Consider the following 21,099-nt stretch of genomic DNA (forward strand, 5'->3'; position numbering starts at 1 on the left):
CACTCTTTTTTTTCTTTCTTTCTGCAACCAGTGATGATTTGAAAATGAACCATTCCGACAGCCCCATCAGAGTAGTTAAATAATAATAGACAGACATGCATTAGCCTCAAAAATTTCAATCATCATGACTGACACTACCAGATTCCAAATCCTCTCTTCAAAAGGGCATGGGGAAGATGATTGAACTGAATGAGCACACAAAGAGATGATCACAACCAAATGTACTGAGTTCCACAAATGGCTGCTTAATAAATTGCCAAACATTCAAGACGAATTCAGAATTCTAAAATGGAACGAGCCCTAAGGAGGCAGTGATTTTGAAGCAGTAAGCATTGTACCGTTAGCAGTAAAATAACCATAATAAACTCAGCAGTTATTATCAAACATTAAATACATGTGAAGCTTGATGTTCTTTCATATTACATTGACAATGTAGGTTTTTATATGGTAGTTAAAACAACCATGGAACACCATTCTCAACTATTCTCAAACTCTACTATTGAGACATTGCTATATTTTGTGTCATTAAAACTACAAAATGTCTGTGACAAAACATCTTTTCAAATTTCATAAAGGATGACATTTGCTTGTCAGGAGTAAATGTGATGTTTTATAGAGCAGTGATTATACTAAGCAACTCAGAAGTTTATGACACAAGCAATCTGTATGGGATGTCAAACTTTGTCCAGCAGCAAATAGTTTGGGTGCAATTTTAAATGAATAGCCTAAAATATAACCCTCACAAATTACCCTGTCATACAGATTTTCTTTTTACACAAGACTTAACAAGAGCAAAGTGCCTCTCCATTGACTACACAGATACAATCATAGGATGACAGAGCATCTTGGTGATCGTTCCTTCAATAGCCCTGACTACATTCTTTTTTTTTTTTGCACCGTTGATTGTTTTCTTTTATTCAATATTGAATTTTGACAGTTGATGTTGCCTTTGTTATATTTATTTATAGAGAAAAAATTACAGGGCTTATATACAGTGCCGTGAATAAGTATTTGCCCCCTTCCTGATTGGTATATTTGTCACACTGAATGGTTTCAGATCTTTAGACAAAATGTAATATTTGAAAAAGGGACACAAAAACACAAAATATTTCATTCATTTCATTTAATGAAAAAAGTTTTCAAACACCCATAACACCCATGTGAAAAAGTCAGTTATTGAATCAAACAATTAAGCTGATTTAACACAGCCAGACTTGATTTCAAACAGCCCTGCTGAATCTAAACCTCACCCTTATTGAGCCTTACCATCAGAGTGAATTAGTCACCACAAAATTTCTACAAGCACCCTATGTCACGATCAAACGAAATACCAGGAATGATGAGATAAAGATTCGTTGAAATGTATCAGTCTCAAAAGGCTTACATTTTTAAGGCTCTGGGACTCTACGCAACTCTACAGTGAAACCCATTATCTCCAAATGCAGAACACTTGGAACAGTGGTGAATCTTTACAGGAGAGGCCGGCCAGCCAAAATTTCTCCAAGGGTGCAGAGACAACTGATCCAGGAAGTCACGAAAGATCCCAGAACAACATCCAAAGAACTTCATGCCTCTCTAGTCTCAGCTGAGGCATGGCATTTATGACCAGATGGTAACAGTTCAAAACAGTCAAAGAGTGGGTGGGAGAGGTCAGAGGTGATAATGCTGGCTTTGCTTTTAACTGTGCTGAATAGTGGTCTTGTAAGAGTCCATAGATCAGAACGGTGAAGATGCTTCAATACAGTAATTGGAGGAGATGGGGTTGGACATTGAGAAAGCACAATTTGATGAGAGGTAGTCTAGATGAGAGCTAGTCTAGTTTGCATCATATGTGTGTCAATAGTGTGTTGGCTCAAAATGAGTTTGTTGTGCAGTGTGATACTTAGGTATCTGAAGTACATGTTCAATAGCCTCCCCATTGAAGGATACCGAGGCAAGGGAAAAAGGTGGTGGCTCAGACTGTGGATGGGGGCTGATGGTGTTTTCCTTTGTTATTCTGACATTAAGTTGCAGGAAATTGTCCCAGCACCGTTTGGAAAAAATAGTCATTGTGTTTTGATAGGCAGTGAGTGAGTAGAGGGAGCTAATATCTGTCAGCTGTCATCAAAGTATTTAAAATAAATGTTGGAGGGAGATGGGCTTTGGCAGTCATTTGTGTACAGTGTATATTTGGAGGGACTGAGGACAAATCCTTGTGGAGCACCTGTATTTGTGATGACTGGTGATGACAAGGTGCTCATAACTTTGAGAGACTGAGGTCTGTTATCTAGAAAGCTGTGGATCCAGTGCATGGGATGGGGCTGTACATTGTGGACTCTGTGTTTTGGGATCTTGTATCATTGTATTGTGTTAAAAGTGGAGCTGAATTCTATGAAGAGTGTGTTAGCAATGTTTCCCAGGGAGTCCATTTGCTCAAGGAGTTTTGGATTAGACAGGCCACAGCATCCTCTGTGCCCCCTGCTGGCCTTGTAAGTGAATTCCAGAGAGTGCAGTTTGGCCGGATTCTGCCCAGCACAAGCCTCTCCAGACCCGCATTGCTGTGGACGTTAATGCCACTGGTCTAAAGGGGTTGGGCTCAGATGGATGGGGGCATTTGGGCACAGGCACTGTGGTGGAGCTTTACCAGAGTACAGGGACAGTAGGGAACAGATGGATTTTTTTTAAAGCCAGTAGAAAGCCAGAGCAAGCTCAGCTGCACAGATCTTCAGTACTCGGGAAGGCCATATTTTTATACACTTTTAAAATAAAGTTTATTGAAACCCCAAAGGTAGCAGTGTGTGAGGGCTGCTGACTCTTAGGCAAGTGCACTGGAGGTCATATGCTTCAGCTCAGTGATCCTGGTGCACAAGTGCATGTGCCATACTGAGGACTCAGGGGCCACAACTGGAAATTACAAACTGCACCTAGTGATCTTGGGATTTTCGGTTTGCTGCCTGCAAAATGATTTAACTCAGTTGTAATATTGCATAACATAGTCAAATCATCCAAACTGTTTGCATGGTACTGTACTCAAATCACTTATTGTACAGCTTTATAAAATGTTGTACCTAAAAAATAAAAAATACTGAAGAAAAGCCAAATAGAATTCATTGAGATAAATAGTAAATGGGATTGAATTATCTAAAATTATTCAATTGCTTATACAAAGAAAAATACAAAGAAAAAAATATTTAAGAAATCAGACAATATTACATATTAAACATTTTTTTTAAAATTTATTCACTGAAGAACTCCCAGCGACTGAAGAATAACAATAGGCTTGTCAGAGAGGATGAATGTGTTTCCGAGGTCACAATGTGTGTGGCTGACACCAAGGCTGCATTGTTTGGTAGCTAGTATCCTTTAGTAGTAATATTTGCAATGGTCCATAACATGTTTGGTTGAAATATCTGCTTTCATTCCAGAGTAATTTGCCTTTTTACAGCTTTTTTTTTCTTTGGTATAGCACCCCCAAGTGGGGAATCAAATTATCTACCTTGTCACACATCTGCTTGTTTAATCTAAAGACCTAGAAACGTATAATTTCATCCACTACCAGCAGCTTCAGGAATGGTCAAGTGGGCTTAAGCTATCAGGCTTAGGCTACTTCCATATAGTCAATGATTAGTACACAATAGGCCTACAATCTAAAGCCGCGTTTCCACCAAAAGTACCCAGGAACTACTTTTCAAGGAACTAAACGGTTCCTTCAGCCCATTGTTGTCTGCGTTTCCACCGCAGTCTAAAGTCCCGCGAAGATTAGGCAAATTAGCCCACTGACGTATGAAAAATCAACGTTGTCGTTGGTCCATCTGTCCTATGATTTCTTCTGTAACCCCATACTACCACCAAAGTAGCCTACATTATTTTCTAATAACCGGGACAGCCAGGAGGGGTTTATTCCACTTATATACAACGGGTTACCAACAATGACTATATATGGTTACTTTTGTATTTATTGATTTTTATCGATTTAATCACCTGAAATTGAAATATTCTTCCGCGGCCGTTTGGGCATATTTTACCGTTGTCAAGCAAAACTGTCGTTGGTAGTTGAACTTGGACCGTTGTTATGCAACAAATAGGATATAACAGGCCAATAGTCAGATTGTAACTGTTTTATATATCCTCTCAAACACATTCATTATGTTTTTATGCAAACATTCACTTTCATGTCTTGACATCCGAGGCGACAGAATGCATTCACATTCCCCAAATAACTGGCAACAACAGCAGAAAACATGCACACGTTGTAAACATTTCGCTGTTGAATTGATTACTTTCTCATCGTCATTTCCATATAGGCTAATCGCAAAATGACAAGAATAGAACGAAAACTCAGACTTGCGTGAAAATTTAAATTAGCAGTGCTACAGCCACCATTTGCTTTCTTTCAAAGTTACTGCTAGCCGAGCAGCGAAGTGTGCCCTCCAGATGCGAACCATGCACCATAAATTAGTCCATAGTCTTCCTGGTCTTTTTGTGGAATTGAAGAATGGCAGAGTAAAATTACGGCAGTCTGAAAAAGCAAAAGGGACGATTACTAGAATTAACCTGTTATTTTACCCTGACAAAAAGTGCGGAAAGTGATTTCCAGTTTGCTGTATCACATAACTGTATCAAACGTTTTGAGTCAATTACAACGGGCTAACAAAGAAAATCTGGAAGAAAATATTCAGCAACCGAATTAAACCGTTTGAATGTTTTGGTACGTAATATGCTGTCCCAGCACGAATGCTTAGCATTTTATAAAACAATAATAAAGCAAGAAAAGAACAGAAGAGCACACGTTATAATTCCAAGACGTTGGCAGGCTATAACCAAAAGTAGGCTACTGCGCCACATAACATACAAGTTTGATTTGAAGTTATTATGAAAATAAATCGGTTTGCGGCTGCAGATTTTTAAAAATGGCGGTTGAAATAAAACACTGCAAGTAGTCAACCAATCAGAAATTTTCAGCGCTTGCATCCCACCCCAAAGGTTCCGGTACTTTTGGAACGTACTACCCCCCGAGCAGGGACTTTTTTGGGGGTAAAATAAAGTCCCCGGAACTTAATTTAGACCCTAGTTCTTGCGGTCGAAACCGAGTTCCTCAAAAGGTTCCTAGTTCCGGGGTAAAGTTCCTGCGGTGGAAACGCGGCTTAATATAAAACTCTGCTAGGCAACTGCTTGTGCTATGTGAAGTGAAGACCTATCTGCAGTGCCAGTGCAGGTTTTTTCAATAGTTCCCAGCACCAACTCTTTTATTGCTTTCATTGATCAGTGATAAAGACACCTTATAATGTATTTATATTCATTTAAATACATTGACGTTGAAGCTCTGCAAATGCAAGTTTAAATATGTTTTACTTTTTCTTTTCTTTTAAAATTGTAATAACAAAACACCGGTATTGATGGTGTGGAGATAATTTCACCAGTGGAGGGCCATCCACTGTATACCACCGGTTAAACCGAACATCGTGACAAGCCTACACAACAGCCATCAAATGCAACACTGTGAGTTAGAGAATCCTTTCCAATTAGGTGGAGACCATAAGCCTGAGGCCCAGAAACCAAAATGGTTCAAATATACAGGACTGCAGAATAGCAACAACAGCCACAAACCATAACCATGTATTGGACAGTTACTTCGTCAGCGATTTCCCCAATGCTCTCTGAACCTCTCAGGTTGATTTTTTTTTAAAAGAATGAAAAAGATAGCAACAACATAAACAAGTCAGGAGCAGGACGCAGAGCAGTCAGTCCCAGGAGGGATGAGTGTTTTTATTCCTGCTGCAGTCCTCAGGCGCCAGCTCTTTTAAACGCTCTTTTCACAGAGCTCAAGCACAAATTTTTATGCACTTTTTTTTATCCCAGGCAAATACAAGCCATGAATGTTTCAGCAAGTATATAGGTACACAGAGTGGAGGGGGGGGATGTTTTCTTTCTTTTTTTTACATTTTCATTGTTTATTCCCTGTTCTGTATTCCTGCATTGTTTTATAAATGTTGAATTTAGGCTTGAGATGTGAGAACCAGTATGTAATCCCAAGAGGGTGAGCACTCCAGGGCTTGGATTCAGTCACATCTGTCTGACTCGCAAATTCAGAGATGCATTAATGCTTGAAGTTGTTTAGCAAGGTCAGCCATCACCAATATGAAAAAAATGTCAAGTCAAAGCTCAGGACAAAAGTAGACTGTGTCCAGGCCTGGATCTTTCTCAAATAAGCACTTATTATTAATAAGTTATAATAATAATAATAATAATAATCGTCATCATCATCATCATCATCATTATTATTCTTATTATTATTATTATTATTATTATTATTATTATTATTATTATTATTATTATTAATAAAAAGTTTCTATTAACATGGGACATCATTAATTAATATAAAGGTTATGAAAACATCCAGCAGAAACAAGAAACTCGGCTTTAATGATGCCTTAGAACACCGGTAACCAATCCTGTTCCTGGGGATTTACCACTCTGTAGGTTCTCATTTCAGCCCTAGTTTTAGCAGCTCAACAAGATGTCTAGCTGTTAAATGAGGTGTTCTTTGTCAAGAGTTAGAATAAAAAGCTACAGGACGGTACATCTCTAGGAACAGGGCTGGTCACCACTGCCTTAGAAGAAGGCAATTAGATGCAGACAGCCATTTTGATTTAAACCCGCAGACAAAGTTAAGGCCTGTAGTGTTGAGGATGTCTATTTGCAAATTTGTGGAAATAATGAACACTTGCAATGCTGGCATAAAGTGAAAACTATGGAGTTTCTCATTTCCCACATTTCAGCGTTGCTTTAGCACATTTACTTGGATGTATTTTTAATATTATTCTCATATATTTTGGGGAAAAAATTGCATTTCCTCCCAATCAGTAACATGGTCTGAACCAGGGGTGTTCGGTCTTATCAGAAGAGTGCCGGTGTGTTTTAGTTTTTGTATTAGCCCAGCACCCAGCCCACACTTTCATTGGCCCTTTTCTGGTCTAAACACTTAAATACCTTCAGGAAAGAGAGAAAATGAAACTATGAACCAAAAGCCACCAGATTCTTTCACACTACCTGGAGCATTTAGACTGGCTGTGGATAAAATTAGGACAGTGTGACAAAATTTCAGAGGCCACTAAATGAAAATGAAAAGTACTTCACATATTATACAGCCTATTGCTGCCACAGAACGCACTGTATCCAATTAGTAACTGCCCGTGTCTTTGAAGGGCTTAGTTTCCCTTTAGGCATCACTTCTTAAAGACGTATTCAATTTACAGAAGGATTTATTAGTGTTTATTTCAATGCACTGGCCCTAATATCAGTTCAGGGCTGTAACGGATGTGCATGAAGCAGCCATTTACTGTACAAATCGAGTTCACCTTTAAAATGTGACTTCTTTCTCTTAATATCCATGTTATATTTATGGCATTTCCAATTTTCCATTATGCCACTGCAATGTCATTTGTATGCTAATGTATACATTGGTATTTTATTAATTACATAATTATAATGCTCTGCTTTGAACTCTCTGAATCCTTTGAGAATGCCTTTACTAAAAAGATCAAGTAGCCTCCATTGAAAAAAAAAGTACTATAAAGTGCTATATAGATTAACAATTTGTAATCATCACCACGACACAAGTCAGTGCTTGTTTACCCTCTTTTTAACTCATGGAACATAAAGTATAATCTGTGGAGAAATGATTAGCTTTCACACATTGCTTGTTTCATAAATTTCAGTGACAGCAGATGTGACGGCGCATTACATTTCTTGTGTGAAGCTCAAGTTTAGATTTGAAATGCTCACCCTTCAGGGTTTCAGATCAAACTCATCAAAAAATTGCTAGAACTCTTGAGCGACTACTGAGGGCAATGTACTTTGAAAGTATACAACGCAGTGTTACAACAGTCAATGTTATTTAAATGCTTACATAAAAAGCCTTATAAACACAGAAGATAAAAATGCAATTTTGCAATATCCACATTTGCCTCTGCTTCTTTATTTCTTAGTAATGACAATGGATGACGCATAGTGCATTTGAAACACACTTTTAAGATTTATGCTCAGGTCTTCCTGTAACAAAGCCAACAATGTCCATATTTTCTGGGCAATCCCACTAAGTACACTCAGCACTTAGCTTGCAATATCCTTTTCTGTAAAGTGCATCCGAACAGTAGGGGCTAACAAAGAGACAGTGGGATTTAAAAACAATTTTTAAGCACTTCGCCTTCAAGAGCATTATTAAAATCATTTAAAATATAGTTTAGCAATTTAACAAAACTTAATGCAGGATACTAAAAAATAAAAAAATAATTTAGTTTAAATAAGACTCAAGTTAACCAGCAAGTTGAATAGTCCTCTCGATAATAATATGTGAAGAGTGCAAACATGCGCTTGTAGTTCACAGGTCACATGCATCATGATTTCACCTGTCACCAGGCAGATAAAGAACTTAATTTATAACCAGTTTTATACACATGCCCTATTATATTCTATGTTGAGATTAACTTTATTCAAAGTCCTAATTTCTTGCTGAGACTAAACTCTTGAATTGAACCCGCATTCCTCTTCTAATCTGTCAGCACACAGTATTGTTCTGGATATTCATTATACTAAATTACTGTTAAATACCATTTTCTCTGAACACCAATTTATCAAAGGAAGTATCGAGGACAGTTTCACCAAGGAGAATCACAAACTAGAAAAGCACTCACAATCATTCTGTAGTTCCACTCCAGGACCACTTTTGCAATTTTTCTTTCAGAGAACATAAATCATATATTTGATGAGGAAATTATATATTTATTGCCTTGAAGTTAAAAGAAGATCAAACATTATTTGAAAGTGACAGTATTCCCAGTTTTAAAACTCAATCTTTGGCCAGGGTTCAGAATATCCTGTCATTGTAAGAACAGAGTCCTTCAGTGACAGGGGAGCCTCCTGAAGCAAAATCAAGAATAACATACAAGACAAGTGGTTGAGGACAGTTGAGGGACACTATGTACGGAAAACTCTCGTATTGAACAATTTGGTTTAGACGTGTCCAAAGCAAGTAAGTCATGACTGAGAGGACTATCAGCTCAGAATTATACCAGATATAATACAATGAAGTTATGAAAGCATGCAATGATTTAATGTGCAAGTGTTTGTAAATGACCAACAGCTGTACTGTCAGCCTTGCTCAGACAATGTTGCGGTTGGACAGAAGACGGTAGTCTACCTGTGGGACTACTGAGGGCAAGAAAGAGCACCTCAGAGTCACAACACCGCTTCTCTCCTTCCAATTTCTGTCTTCATCTCAAATGGGACACAAACCCATGCCACAGACTCTCTTGGCTTTATTTCCACCTTGATCTACCGTTCCCTGCCCTCAGCCAAAATCTGTCACAGGAGGACTGTGGAACTGTCAGTTTCACGCCTGGAAGGCTGACTTCATTACAGTCTGTGCTTACCTGCTCTTCCTCCAGGTCCTCTTCATGAGGGAAACCTGGATCGCCCCTGACAACACTGCAACCCTGGCAGACGTCTCCACTGCCCACTCCCTAACACCCCCCCAACCCCCCCACAAAGCCATGGAATAACTGCTTTCCTACTCTCCATTCTGTAAATATTCTGCTATTCCCCTCTCTCATACCTCTATCTCTTCATTTGAATTGCATGCTGTCGCTGTGACTGACACATCTAAAACTTTCATTGTTGTTGTTTACAAGCCACCTTGTCTCTTGGGGCACCCTTCTCAGCTGATTCCCCATGGTAATGCTGGGACACTTCAACATTCTGCTGAGGAGCCCCCAGTCACCTGAAATTTTCCCTCTGCTCCCACATGCCTGACCTCCCCAATGCATGCAGGAGGGAAACAGCTGGACCTGGTCTTCCTGAGGGACTTCTCCACCTCCAGTCTCATGGAATACCCCCAACTGGCTGTCACCTGCTACCCTCTCTTCTAAGGCCTTTACTTCTCTCCCCTTTCCTCATTTCTACTCAGCTCACTAGCTAGCTAGTGCTAATTGGAAACTCAAGCTTCTAATTTATCTCTAACTGTTCTGTCAGATTTTATGTTGAGGCCCTGGACATGAATAGTACACATATTTTTTGCTTGCATAAATTACACACAGGATGGGGATATGTATCCCTTGTTCCTCCATGAAAATGAAGTGATGGTATTATTTCCAGTATTGGAACACTGTACTAAGCATTTAAAAAAGTAGAGTAGTACTGGATAATCAGGGTAGCCTATTCTATTATGCTATATTTATCTACTGCATCGCAGCAGTGAAATGTTCAAGTTATAAAGGAAAACAGTTCAGCAAGATTGTTGTGTATAGGCAAGTTCATCATCCATTTTTTTAACAAAACAATTTTCATTGTATTTGTAGTTCAGTAAAATGGCATTGTTTTCTTTGCAAGGGCAAACCAAGGGGCTGGTGTGTGTCTGAGAGGTATTGATGAGAGGGAAGGTCCCAGAAAAGGCCCAGGTTTGGCGATAATAGGATAAGACAGCCCGGGAGCAAAGTTATCTGGTTGACTATGTTTCCCCTGAAGTGATGAATAATGGGGCTTAGCCAAAGGGCATGGAGTTAATTGTCTGTGACATTTAAGGTTCAGCCTTTGCAAACGTCTGACTCCATTAGTTCCTCTGAGAACAGCATGTTTGTATTGTAGAAAATGCCTATGGGTTATAATTTTTGCCGGATTACAGTTTGGTGTCAATCGATGCAGTAGAGATGTTCAAGTTGTTCCTTCATCAGTTCAGAGGAGTGGAGTGAAGGTACCAACCTGGCAGACCTAATAATAATGGCTTAACTCTGCTTAGAATTTTCATCTCATGATAGCAAAGCACTTCGCAGTCCATGATGGAAACTCTCTTCAACCTCACCTCCAGTATTATGTATCAGAACAGCCGTGGAAATGAAGGGAGTCATTGAGCCAAATAAACTAGGGGCTAGTTGGTGCAGGCTGAGAAAACCATGATAGGAATTTTGAAAGGGCACCTGCTCTTTGTGATGAATGGGATTGTTTTCTGGCCACAATGGGTCAATTAGTTTGACTTTTAACATGTTATCACAAACTTGGTGTTTCCTACAACACAGTGTCCCCACCACTGCATACTTTCAACAGCAACTTAGTTTTCCAGTAAGTCAGTCCCTTCATGAATTCCTTTTTATTTAAAATATGTTCATTCAAAGGGTTTTGTTACATATGAAGAGTCCTTCTAACTTAAATATTAGTTATCATTGGATTCAATGAAACCATAGATATGCTTTTTTTCAACAAGAGAAAAAAATAGAGCTGTTATTTGATAAGGAGTCATGTTTGAAATAATGAGGCTGCCAACAAAACATTAGAGGTGACAGACCACTTCAAACTATGGGAATACTTCTAAATGTGGGACAATGTGGGACAAAAAACATTATAAATGTGGGACAATTCCTGGGTACAAATAAGCTTTGCCAGGATAATTTTCATGAGAAAATAGTTTTGCAAAGATATCTGTCAGTTAAAGACGCACTGATGGATTTTATTATTGTTTTTTACTAGACTATTTTCATTTGTTATTTACATCCGGATTCAAAATGATTACACAAGTTGCAGGGAAGGTTGAGTTTAACGATGGAGAATAATTCAGCACAAGGCTTCTGCATGCATCTCAGACACATCAACGGCACAAACACGACCAAAACTATAGCTGACATATTTCACGTAATGACTACATATTCACCAGAATGTAATGCACATTTCCACTGAACGGAAAATGGGTTATTACCGAAATGTTCAGACAACAAACAAATGGCTGCAGGCAGGGTGTTGTGGTCCATAGCCGTATCACAGCTGTAATCAGAGCAGTCACCATGACTGAAACCTGCTGTCAGGTCTACTGTTTAAGCTGCAAGTGAATAGACTCAACACCCTCCTCTTTGTTTTGACACCATGCTGCTTTAACAGGAACCGCATGCCAGAATAAAAAAAGTTGAAATGGACCTTTTCCTTAACAAAACCTTATTACATTAAGAATAATTAGTCGCCTTTATCGTGTGACAAAGCCTTTAAGGCATATAATTATGATGTTGCCATCCCGTTTGGATATTCACTGTGCTGAGATATGGGAGAAGCAAAGCTCTGTCACACCATATATTTCTGCCTATGACCCTAAGATTTTTATATTAGAAAGCTGGGATGCTATTTCTCAAAAATGGAGTTCAGTGGAGAGGCACTGTCTGACAAGCAGAGTTCACGCTAGCATTGTTTACTCAAAGTCAAAGATCAATATGAACAAATACATGAAATGTCAAAGATTACTGTGTTTTTTTTTTTGTTTTGTTTGTTTTTTTAACCTAAAGCTCTTAAGCCGCAAAAAGTTCTATGCATTTCAACACAGCATTTGACAAGGAAATTAGACAGATTCAGGGAATAGGCTGGGGCTAGATACAGGCAAGATAAAAGAAAATAATAGATTCCAAGTGCTGTGCCCTGCGAAACAAGGAAAGTGAACAGAAACAAGCTCACTGGTTCACTCTTTCACAAAAACAAACAAAAAAAAATTCACAAGAAAAATGTTGAGGAAGGTTTAAATAGGCAGCTGTCACTTATACAGGGCTTTGCAGTTCAAGTGTTGGGTGATCACTGTGTGCTTATCTATTTGCAACGTGTTTTTTTAATGCATTTTACATTTTAACATGCAAAAGACCATGCCATCGTGTTAAGGAAGTGGGCCCTAAAATGATTGCAGCAGCTATTTGATTGAAATATTATTCTGTTGCTTCCTGTAGACTGAAGCTATTTCTAGCCAACATTAGCAATGGAAAAACAGTTTCCTTAGCAGTGAGAAAGTGCTTAGCTGCTCTTTATGGAAAAATGAAATGAATGCCTGCTTACCCGAAAACAAAGCCACTGCCAGCAAACACTCACATAATACAATAAATTCTCATATCGCATGACGGGCAGAGGGGGCAGGACGGTGGCCAGTCCACAATAAGCACTGGCAAGAACATAAATAAATACATATCTTCTAAATGACTGTTTTACTATTTCAGCAAGGTACATGGTTATGCATTTTCCATAAATAATCTCAGAACAGATCAATGATAAATGCTTCAAAATATTATTGACCTAACAGAAGCCATTTCTCTAAGAACAACAACTTTCTTCTCTGTACTGAAAGACTGTCATCTCATGGAAAATAAATTACACCTCTTAATTTCCTCTGATTAACTAGCCATGGATGTGGATGAGAGATGAAAGGTCCTGTGAAAGGAAATTTGACAGGAACACAAACAGAAATACATCCAGCTTTTTTTAAATTTTGTGGTTCAAGTTCACCGCCGGAACAAATAAACAAGCCTTCGGGTTTATAATTCTCCTAATGTGCTACATTTTAATATTAGGGCAGACTGAAAATGGGCCTTCGTCAGGGCACAGTTCCCTCTATTCCCTCTGGCTCAGGTTCTGATATGATACGATACGATATGGCTTATGAGATATAAGATAGACATCACCAGGGTGCTGACAACATTCTTCTGTATTAGCATTGCTGCGGTCCTGCTGAAGAAGATATATGACAATAAGCAAGTCAAGATGAATCCAAATAAATAAGTCGTTTTTGAGTCATTAATTAACTACCCCCTAACACGTGAACTATGAAATAAGAAAGTATGTATGTCAGAAGGTATATCACCCCTATTACTTGAATATGACAGCACATTATTTCAGTTCCAATTATGTTTTTCAAAGAGACTGGTCATCAGTTTCCTGTGACTGACAAGAGGGATTCACATGGCCCACAAATTATACAGAAACAAACAATGATAGAAGCAAGCAAGGCCTATTTTCCAAAATACTACAGGATTAATTAGAATGAAAATAACTCACTTTTGCAGGGTCAGCAGCAGTTATTACCCAGACACAGTGGGCATTATTCTCATACTGGACAGGGTAATTTGGAGATGTGATGAATCCCTTTGGTCCTCTTAAATTAGAGCCACATGTTCTTGCTGTTAAAATAGACAAAATAAATATATTAATCATTTCATTATTACTTCATGACTTTATTACTTTTTTATGCACACAAAAAAACATAATGCATAATAAGTAAGACATAATTTCTAGCATCATTTAAAATAATTATGACCATTGATTGGCCATTCCAAAATGGCCGTTCCATGTTGAGTTTCAGAAAAAGAAAGAGGCATGCATCACTATAGAGGCATGTATGTGTGGATGCCTCCACAACCTACTCAACGTATCTTTCTTTCCTAATCGCCTCCTAGGAAAGACTCTGGTATCGCTGGTGCATGACTGCCTCTCCACTGAGACCAGTTTGTGGCGGTGGCATTTTTCAGATCCGTAAAGCCGTTAAAAAGGAACTGCGCCATGCACTACCGCACACCCCCAAAACTCTGATCCAGTCCACCTTCCAGCCACCAGTGCCAGTGTTAAAAACAGGCCTGAGAGCCGGGTGTAAACCTCTTTGCACTGCTATGCTCCACCAACTGCTCTCGTGCTAGCTAGGGGCTTTTTGCACCCTTAAAATAGAACCTACAGTGTGCACTCTACATGAAACACTGTCTGAATTAATGAAGAAACAATGCATTTAAATGCCTTCATCTAATTAGCTAAAGTACATCCGTGCCACCAGCTGCAAAGTGGACTTGTGTAAATTTAAAACATCTAGAGTCAGGAGGCATGTCGAGTGTGAGTTGTTATTCTGCACAAATTACTGTATCGAACGTGTTATATCATGAACGCCCAATGGCTGGAAGCCTGTTACTTCCTGCAGAATGCAAGACCTCTAAAAAAATCCCCTCACAGAGAAGCGAGCAGCACCTTCTTCTGTTACAGGTCAGAAAACACATTCTATAATTAGCTCTAAATAATCGCTGGAGATCATTGTCCGTTAAATTCAAATGGGGTGTTGAGAACCTGCCGTGGATATTAAATCACACAGGTTAAAGTGTTTTCTACTTTCTACTTTATGTCCACGACCTGTTACTCATCTGCAGGAAAGGGGAGGATGGAGTGGGGGGGGGGAATAATTAAAGTGCTATTCTTAAAGGGGTTCCATGGCGATGCTGAGACAAAAGGTGTCTGGATCAATCAGGACTCTGCAGGAATCGTGCACAGGGATTGTCAAACATGGTTACTCTTTCTTCCCGAGGTCTGATACTCTGCCTTATTTCATCTTGATTAATGTCATCAGGAGGAATGTGTCCTCTCTGCCTTTGAAAGTTATGTCTCGCCATGTTTCACCTTAAGCCAGTATTCATCTATCTATCCATAGTGCTGCTTGCTAGTTTCTACATATTCCATACAAGTAAATCCATGTTACATGTTACCATCAATCATTCCCAGGCAGCTGCTTCTGTAATCGCCATTATTTTCTGAAGTATGGACTCAAACCCTTAAGTGCACCACTGACAAGCTACTATTATTGGATATTTTGCATCACATTTTAACATGTTTTGTACTTTCTGGAGCTGACTACTCGTCCAGAATGCAGATGCTGCGACTGTTGATAATGTGAATCCCCAGAGAATCGGAGGCACTTGATTAGTTAGCCAACTCCCAGAGCTGCAAATTTGCAAATTAATGCTGTAGAATGCCCTCTGTGCTGAGTACTGTTTTTCCATAATCCTTGTGTAAGGTGCAATTAACATTTGTCCTTAACATTGACTTATAATTCAATGGAAATGTTTTTTTTGTTTTTTTTCTCTTCACAAACACAATTTTGTGAGTTCACCTAATTAATCACCAAAATTAACTCATAAATAATATGAAAAAATAAAAATAAAAAAGGAAACTAACACATTAATTCAGTTATGAGTCAAAATTAAGGACAAAACTGAATCATGGCCATAGAGAAGCTTGTCTTTTCTCTTAACAACAGTGCTTAAATAGCTATCGGTGGTCTGTTGGCAAAATGCCCAACTTGTTTTGTAGAAGAGTCAATTCTAAATTGAGTGGGAGTAACTGTATCTATGAGAGACCATCATATTTACTACAATTATTTAGTGGCTTGGCAGTCACTCGCTTCCTGTGAGACAATCTCAGGGGAGGTGTAGCTGTTATGAGGTGATTTAACTGTGCGAGTTAGTAAATTACTTTCTCTGGTGTGTTACATGAAGCTCACCAATACCTCCCCCCCCCCCTCCCTGAGGTAAAAAGTGTGAACATTTTAAATGTGTGAAGATCTGCAATACATTGGGGGGGAAGCACATAAATGCCAAGAAAAACTGCACCATGTTTAAAAATTTGATATTTGGCCTAATTCTCACATCACAAGAATGTATATGATTTTTTAAAAAAAAGATTCTCTTATTAATTTTCCCACCACCGTAGCATGTGGCCTGCATGTCTCCTAATGAGATGTGACAATGTCCTTACAGAAAGTGTCTAGCTGCAGGAAGGCCTCCCTGAACCCACACTTACTCCGACAGTTTGGCCTGTGGTCACTCCACGCAGCCAGAGTCTCTGTCACTCTCTGGCAAGTGATGCTTTTTGAGCCATGAAGCACATAGCTGTCATCACAGGAGAACTGGATGCTGGCACCAACCCTGTGGGAGAGGGGGAAAAGGAGTACTTCAGTGTGCCATCGGCAACCCCGCACATCCAAACATATATATGCACAAATGCGCTCACACACGCACGCGTGCACATGCATGCACACACATGCGCACGCACGCATGCATGCACACACAAAAACACTCACACACTCATGCGCACACATGCCCAGTTCCTTTACGCTTTTACTTTACATTTCTGGCCGATTCAGATGCAGATGTGGTGAAAGTTCTTTCCTGATGTCAGAGTTGGGGATCAAACTCATTGGAAGTGCAGCTTCATTTTCATACAAATGTTTCTTTGCCTCCTTACCCAACAAGTAATGAACTTTAGGCTCGCTGAAGCGGTTTTACACAGAGTGGCACTGATCACCTATTGAGTGGATGCAACTGAAGTCCCTAATGGTGATGGCATAGCAGTAGGGGTTTAAATATGCCTTCGCCACCCAGCAGGTTCAGTTCTGATTGAAATAGCACCATGCGGATCCCATTACAGCAACACAATGCCCACACAGATGGAAGAGCATAGAGGGACCCACTGAAAATCTGTGCCTATCCTTTTCCCATTTTCAGGAATTCCGGGATCCGGACAAATGTCTGCTGCCATTCCTCCTTGGCTCACTGCGATGACAAAGGGAGGAAGGGAGAACAGGAATGTAGGTTATACTATTAGGCTATCCCATTCAAAGCAAACACAAGATATTTCTCAACACCATAAACCAACATAAGTCTAGTCAGGAAAAGAAATGTATCACTTTGATTAAATTAAGTAAACCATTTTTGCAGAAAAAGCAAAGGTATACTAGCCAGTAAATTCCAAATAAGTTAAGAATCACAGATTAAATGATCCATTTATATACAGTATTGTGCATTATAACAAAAATCAATACATTGTACCATGAGGCAAAAGACACACTGGGTATGTTTAAAGGCTGTGTAGAGCCTTGATTACTTTCATCAAAAGACAGTGAGCTATACAGTATTGACATGGAGAAACGTTACACCCACAGAAAAGAACGCTGAAAAGAAAAGACAAAAGTAGCGAACTGTATACACAGAGGACTAGAGCAATAAATCCTCATTTCATGTCATTGAAAGATTACTAGAATCTTCTGTTGTTGCTATTAATGCAAAACTATAAAGAACCTGAGTTCCAGTTGACTCCACCGGTGTTTTACACTGCAACTGCCATTCAGCAGTCAGATATGTTCACCTGCTCTATCCTCACCACACCAAACTGTTCTTAATTATCCAGTTGTTTTACCTCACAGTTGTCATGCTGCTAAAACATTTAATTTAAATAATGACAGGGCATAAATAAATCACCAGTGAAGGGATACTGATTTGCTCAATTATTATAACTGTTAATGTTCCTGAAATTAAAAAAAAAAAAATGCACAAGACACTAGACACTACAAATACATTTTACTTTATTTTTTTTTCCTCATGTCTGCGTACTTCCATCATTCCTCTGCTTTAAGCGCGGTTACATATAAATAAATACTGTACACCAGGTGAACAAAACCAATGCGGATCAATGTTTTTTTTTTTGTTCGTTTTTCTACAACACACACAAAGAAGCTATAAATAGCCGATGCCATTTGTTCCACAACAGAAAGGAAAAATCAGCGAAAATGTAAATGGTAGCAGTCAGTGAACTTTCATTATGACCTTTTTTTATGGATTGCGTCCACATGGGAAATGTATACTCCACTTCAAAATGGGCCCACTGTGTGTTGACAGGAATCAGGGCTCAGGGCTATTCTGTGAAAGGGACTGAAAAGGTTGCAGCGCGGTCCCCGTTCCCTGCTCGTCTCCGTCTGACTGCTGCCCTGACAGTGTGAGTTTGCTTCCTCACCTTTAGAGCACAGGATCATCCGCTCTCCCAACAGCTCTCTCCGTGTACTGACAGCTCGGTTTGAGCACAACGGCCTTTCGTGAGCTTTGAATAATCCCCACATATGTACAACTACGGATACTATATAGACTAACCAAATTGTCAACTCCTGTGGTTCTTTAGTCCTCCTGTCCTCTCCACATTCCTCTGACATGATGTTTCGTTGCTACATTACTGAACAACACATCCATTTTCATAGTATTTACCTGGGTCATGCCCATTCATGAATATCCAATGCACACATCAAATTAGAGTGTTTTAGCCCTAACAGTAGGGGGACAGAACATTCAATCCTAACAATACAGTGCTGCATATCTGTTTGTTCGACAGAGACTGAGGTTGTGCCCAGCAGGTGAAAGGCCTGTTAGAACCTCCCTCTTTAGCTGTCTGCACTTTTATGTACAGCTCGATAATGCTGGAGTACAGCTCCCATTAATAAAGCATGTTCACTCTCATTTTTATGCCTGGCATCCCAGTAATGCCATCGCACCAATCTAAAACAAGCATACATGGCTTAGAGGTTTTGAATGAAACAGGAAAAGACAGCACAATTCATCTTATTTTAAGGCACTATTAAGAATACCCGGAATTAAATTATTGCCCCTTAGCATGTTTGAACTCATTATCTAAGTGGTGTTCTAGCCATGTCTGATTACTCGTTGGTGGTGGGTGACTCAGTGGCCTGTCAGCACAATCCTCTGAATTGCGTCAAATGCTGAAAAAACTGGGGAAAAAAGAATACCAAAAAAATATAAAAATGAAACCTGGTAAAACGCAACAGTCCATTTTTTTTTCAAAAAGACTCTCTCCAAGAATGTTATCCAGGACTCTTACTTGCACTTCTTCAGACATTTTGACCAAACTGAAAATGAAGAGTTACGAAGATGTAGATTTCAACCCCGGGGTTAGAATACATGTTCGGCAAGAATGTGTGGTATGCGTGACCATCTCGGTTTCCATTTGATCAACTGCTGTGTCCTTCTTTTTGATGTGTTCATCACACGTTGCCCACTATGACTGTTAAACAGTTTTCAAAATGTATTCAAAGTTCAAGTATTCCTTCCTCATATCCTTTTTTGTCTTTTCCCCCCATATGCTTTCCTGTAATAACTGTGGTTTCTCCTCAAATTTCTTGTGGCAGGTATCTGAATTTAAAATTAATCACTACTAAAGGGTGCACTCATTTATGAAATTTAGCCACTGCTAGATGATTTCAGTAAAGACTTATTCATCTTTGGATTTGTCATCCAAGTTCCATGAATTCCAACATGATGCTACTTGTGTTTAGGGCTAGCTTATCATACTACAAAATTCCTAGACTTGACGATAAATACATACTTAAACCAATAATCTTCTTTTAACCTTGTGTTAGACTTATGTCTAAACTAATTGCACAACCAACTGATGCCCAACACAATGGGATAGCTATTGATTTTCAGCAGTGCTCTTTACTGCCCTAAGGTACATGGTTAGTTGTATCAGCAAAGACACACCAATAGTTTGTGATTCTATTTTATTATATGATACTGCTCTGCATAATTTGATTTCCTACAAACCCAGCACACTGCTCACCCTGACATGCCCTTGTACCATATTTGAGAAAGTATCTTCAAGCTTTTCAGCACTTGTCAACACATCACCTTTTACTGACCACAGGAGAGGGAGGGAGAGAGCAAGACAGAGAGAGAGAGAAACTTACTGTGAACTCTTCCCTTTTCTGACACAGTTAAGGTTCATTGTAAGAGAGATCAGAAGAAAAACAATGAAATCCATGCAAAAATATACACGTGCGATGCAATAAAATCAGAGAGTATTCTAATTCAGTTTTTATTTATTTTTTGAAATGTAATAAGAAAATATTTATTTTTATTATTTAGCTGTCACCTGCAAGCCATATAAAATGACCATTAAGTTAATTAGCAAGTGTGTTTAATTTGTTAATAAGTAATTTATGCTGTCAGGCTATCTTTCTGTTGTTAGGATTCAGTGGCAGCAGTCCAGCCCTAAAACAAGAACACCTAGAAGGGTCTTTGCAGGAATGTGTCAGCAATTATAGCAAGAACATGAGAGCTATTCACTATCTTCCCTGCATTCCCTTTGTGTGTGAATGAATATTTATGGGTGTTTGTGCGGGTGCAGTTATTGTAAATAGTTCCATGATTTATTCGCATCTAACGTCCATAATATTTTACTGTGGTAGTACACGTGTTCAGGCATCAAAATGGAAGATTTTACTCTGCCAATGTATTTATGTGTAAAATAGAAACAATACTCACTTGGGATCCATGTTGGACCCTGAGTAAGTATTATGGTTCTTACATTCATTTGCTGTGTTTCCTGCGAGATTATTTGCGAGGTAACAGACTCAAAGTGGACGGGTCATGCTGAAAGATTCAGAAATGTAGAAATGAAGAAGGAATTGAAAGAAAGTGAGAAATCAGCAAGAGTTTTATTAGATATTTGGTATTCACTTGTGCACTGGTGATTGTCTGACACTATTATGTGCATGTGCTTGTACATAAAAAGCCTATAGCAATGCTGGCAGAAAGAGGTAGCCACATAATGCTTTTACATTAACAAAATGACAGCTGACAATCAACGTCATGGCATATACTACAGCTGCCGATGTTATTTAAAGGTCCAGGATATTGGTTTCAAATTGTGGTTATGTTATCCAGAAGTGACAACTGA

General features: G+C 39.0%; 1 protein-coding gene across 3 annotated transcripts in view; it reads right to left on the minus strand.

Annotated features, from left to right (window-relative positions):
• csmd1a (CUB and Sushi multiple domains 1a) overlaps nt 1-21,099 on the minus strand; it is a 500,723-nt gene that overhangs the window by 127,041 nt on the left and 352,583 nt on the right. For all 3 annotated transcript variants that reach the window (XM_035400756.1, XM_035400757.1, XM_035400759.1), the window contains exons 8-10: nt 17,051-17,132; nt 16,381-16,505; nt 13,825-13,946 (exon numbers count right to left, since the gene is read on the minus strand). In XM_035400756.1, the coding sequence (XP_035256647.1) occupies nt 13,825-13,946; nt 16,381-16,505; nt 17,051-17,132 (329 nt within the window). The remainder of the gene's footprint in view (nt 1-13,824; nt 13,947-16,380; nt 16,506-17,050; nt 17,133-21,099) is intronic.

The sequence above is a fragment of the Anguilla anguilla genome, chromosome 18 (assembly GCF_013347855.1).
Source record: "Anguilla anguilla isolate fAngAng1 chromosome 18, fAngAng1.pri, whole genome shotgun sequence".
Taxonomy (NCBI): Eukaryota; Metazoa; Chordata; class Actinopteri; order Anguilliformes; family Anguillidae; genus Anguilla; species Anguilla anguilla.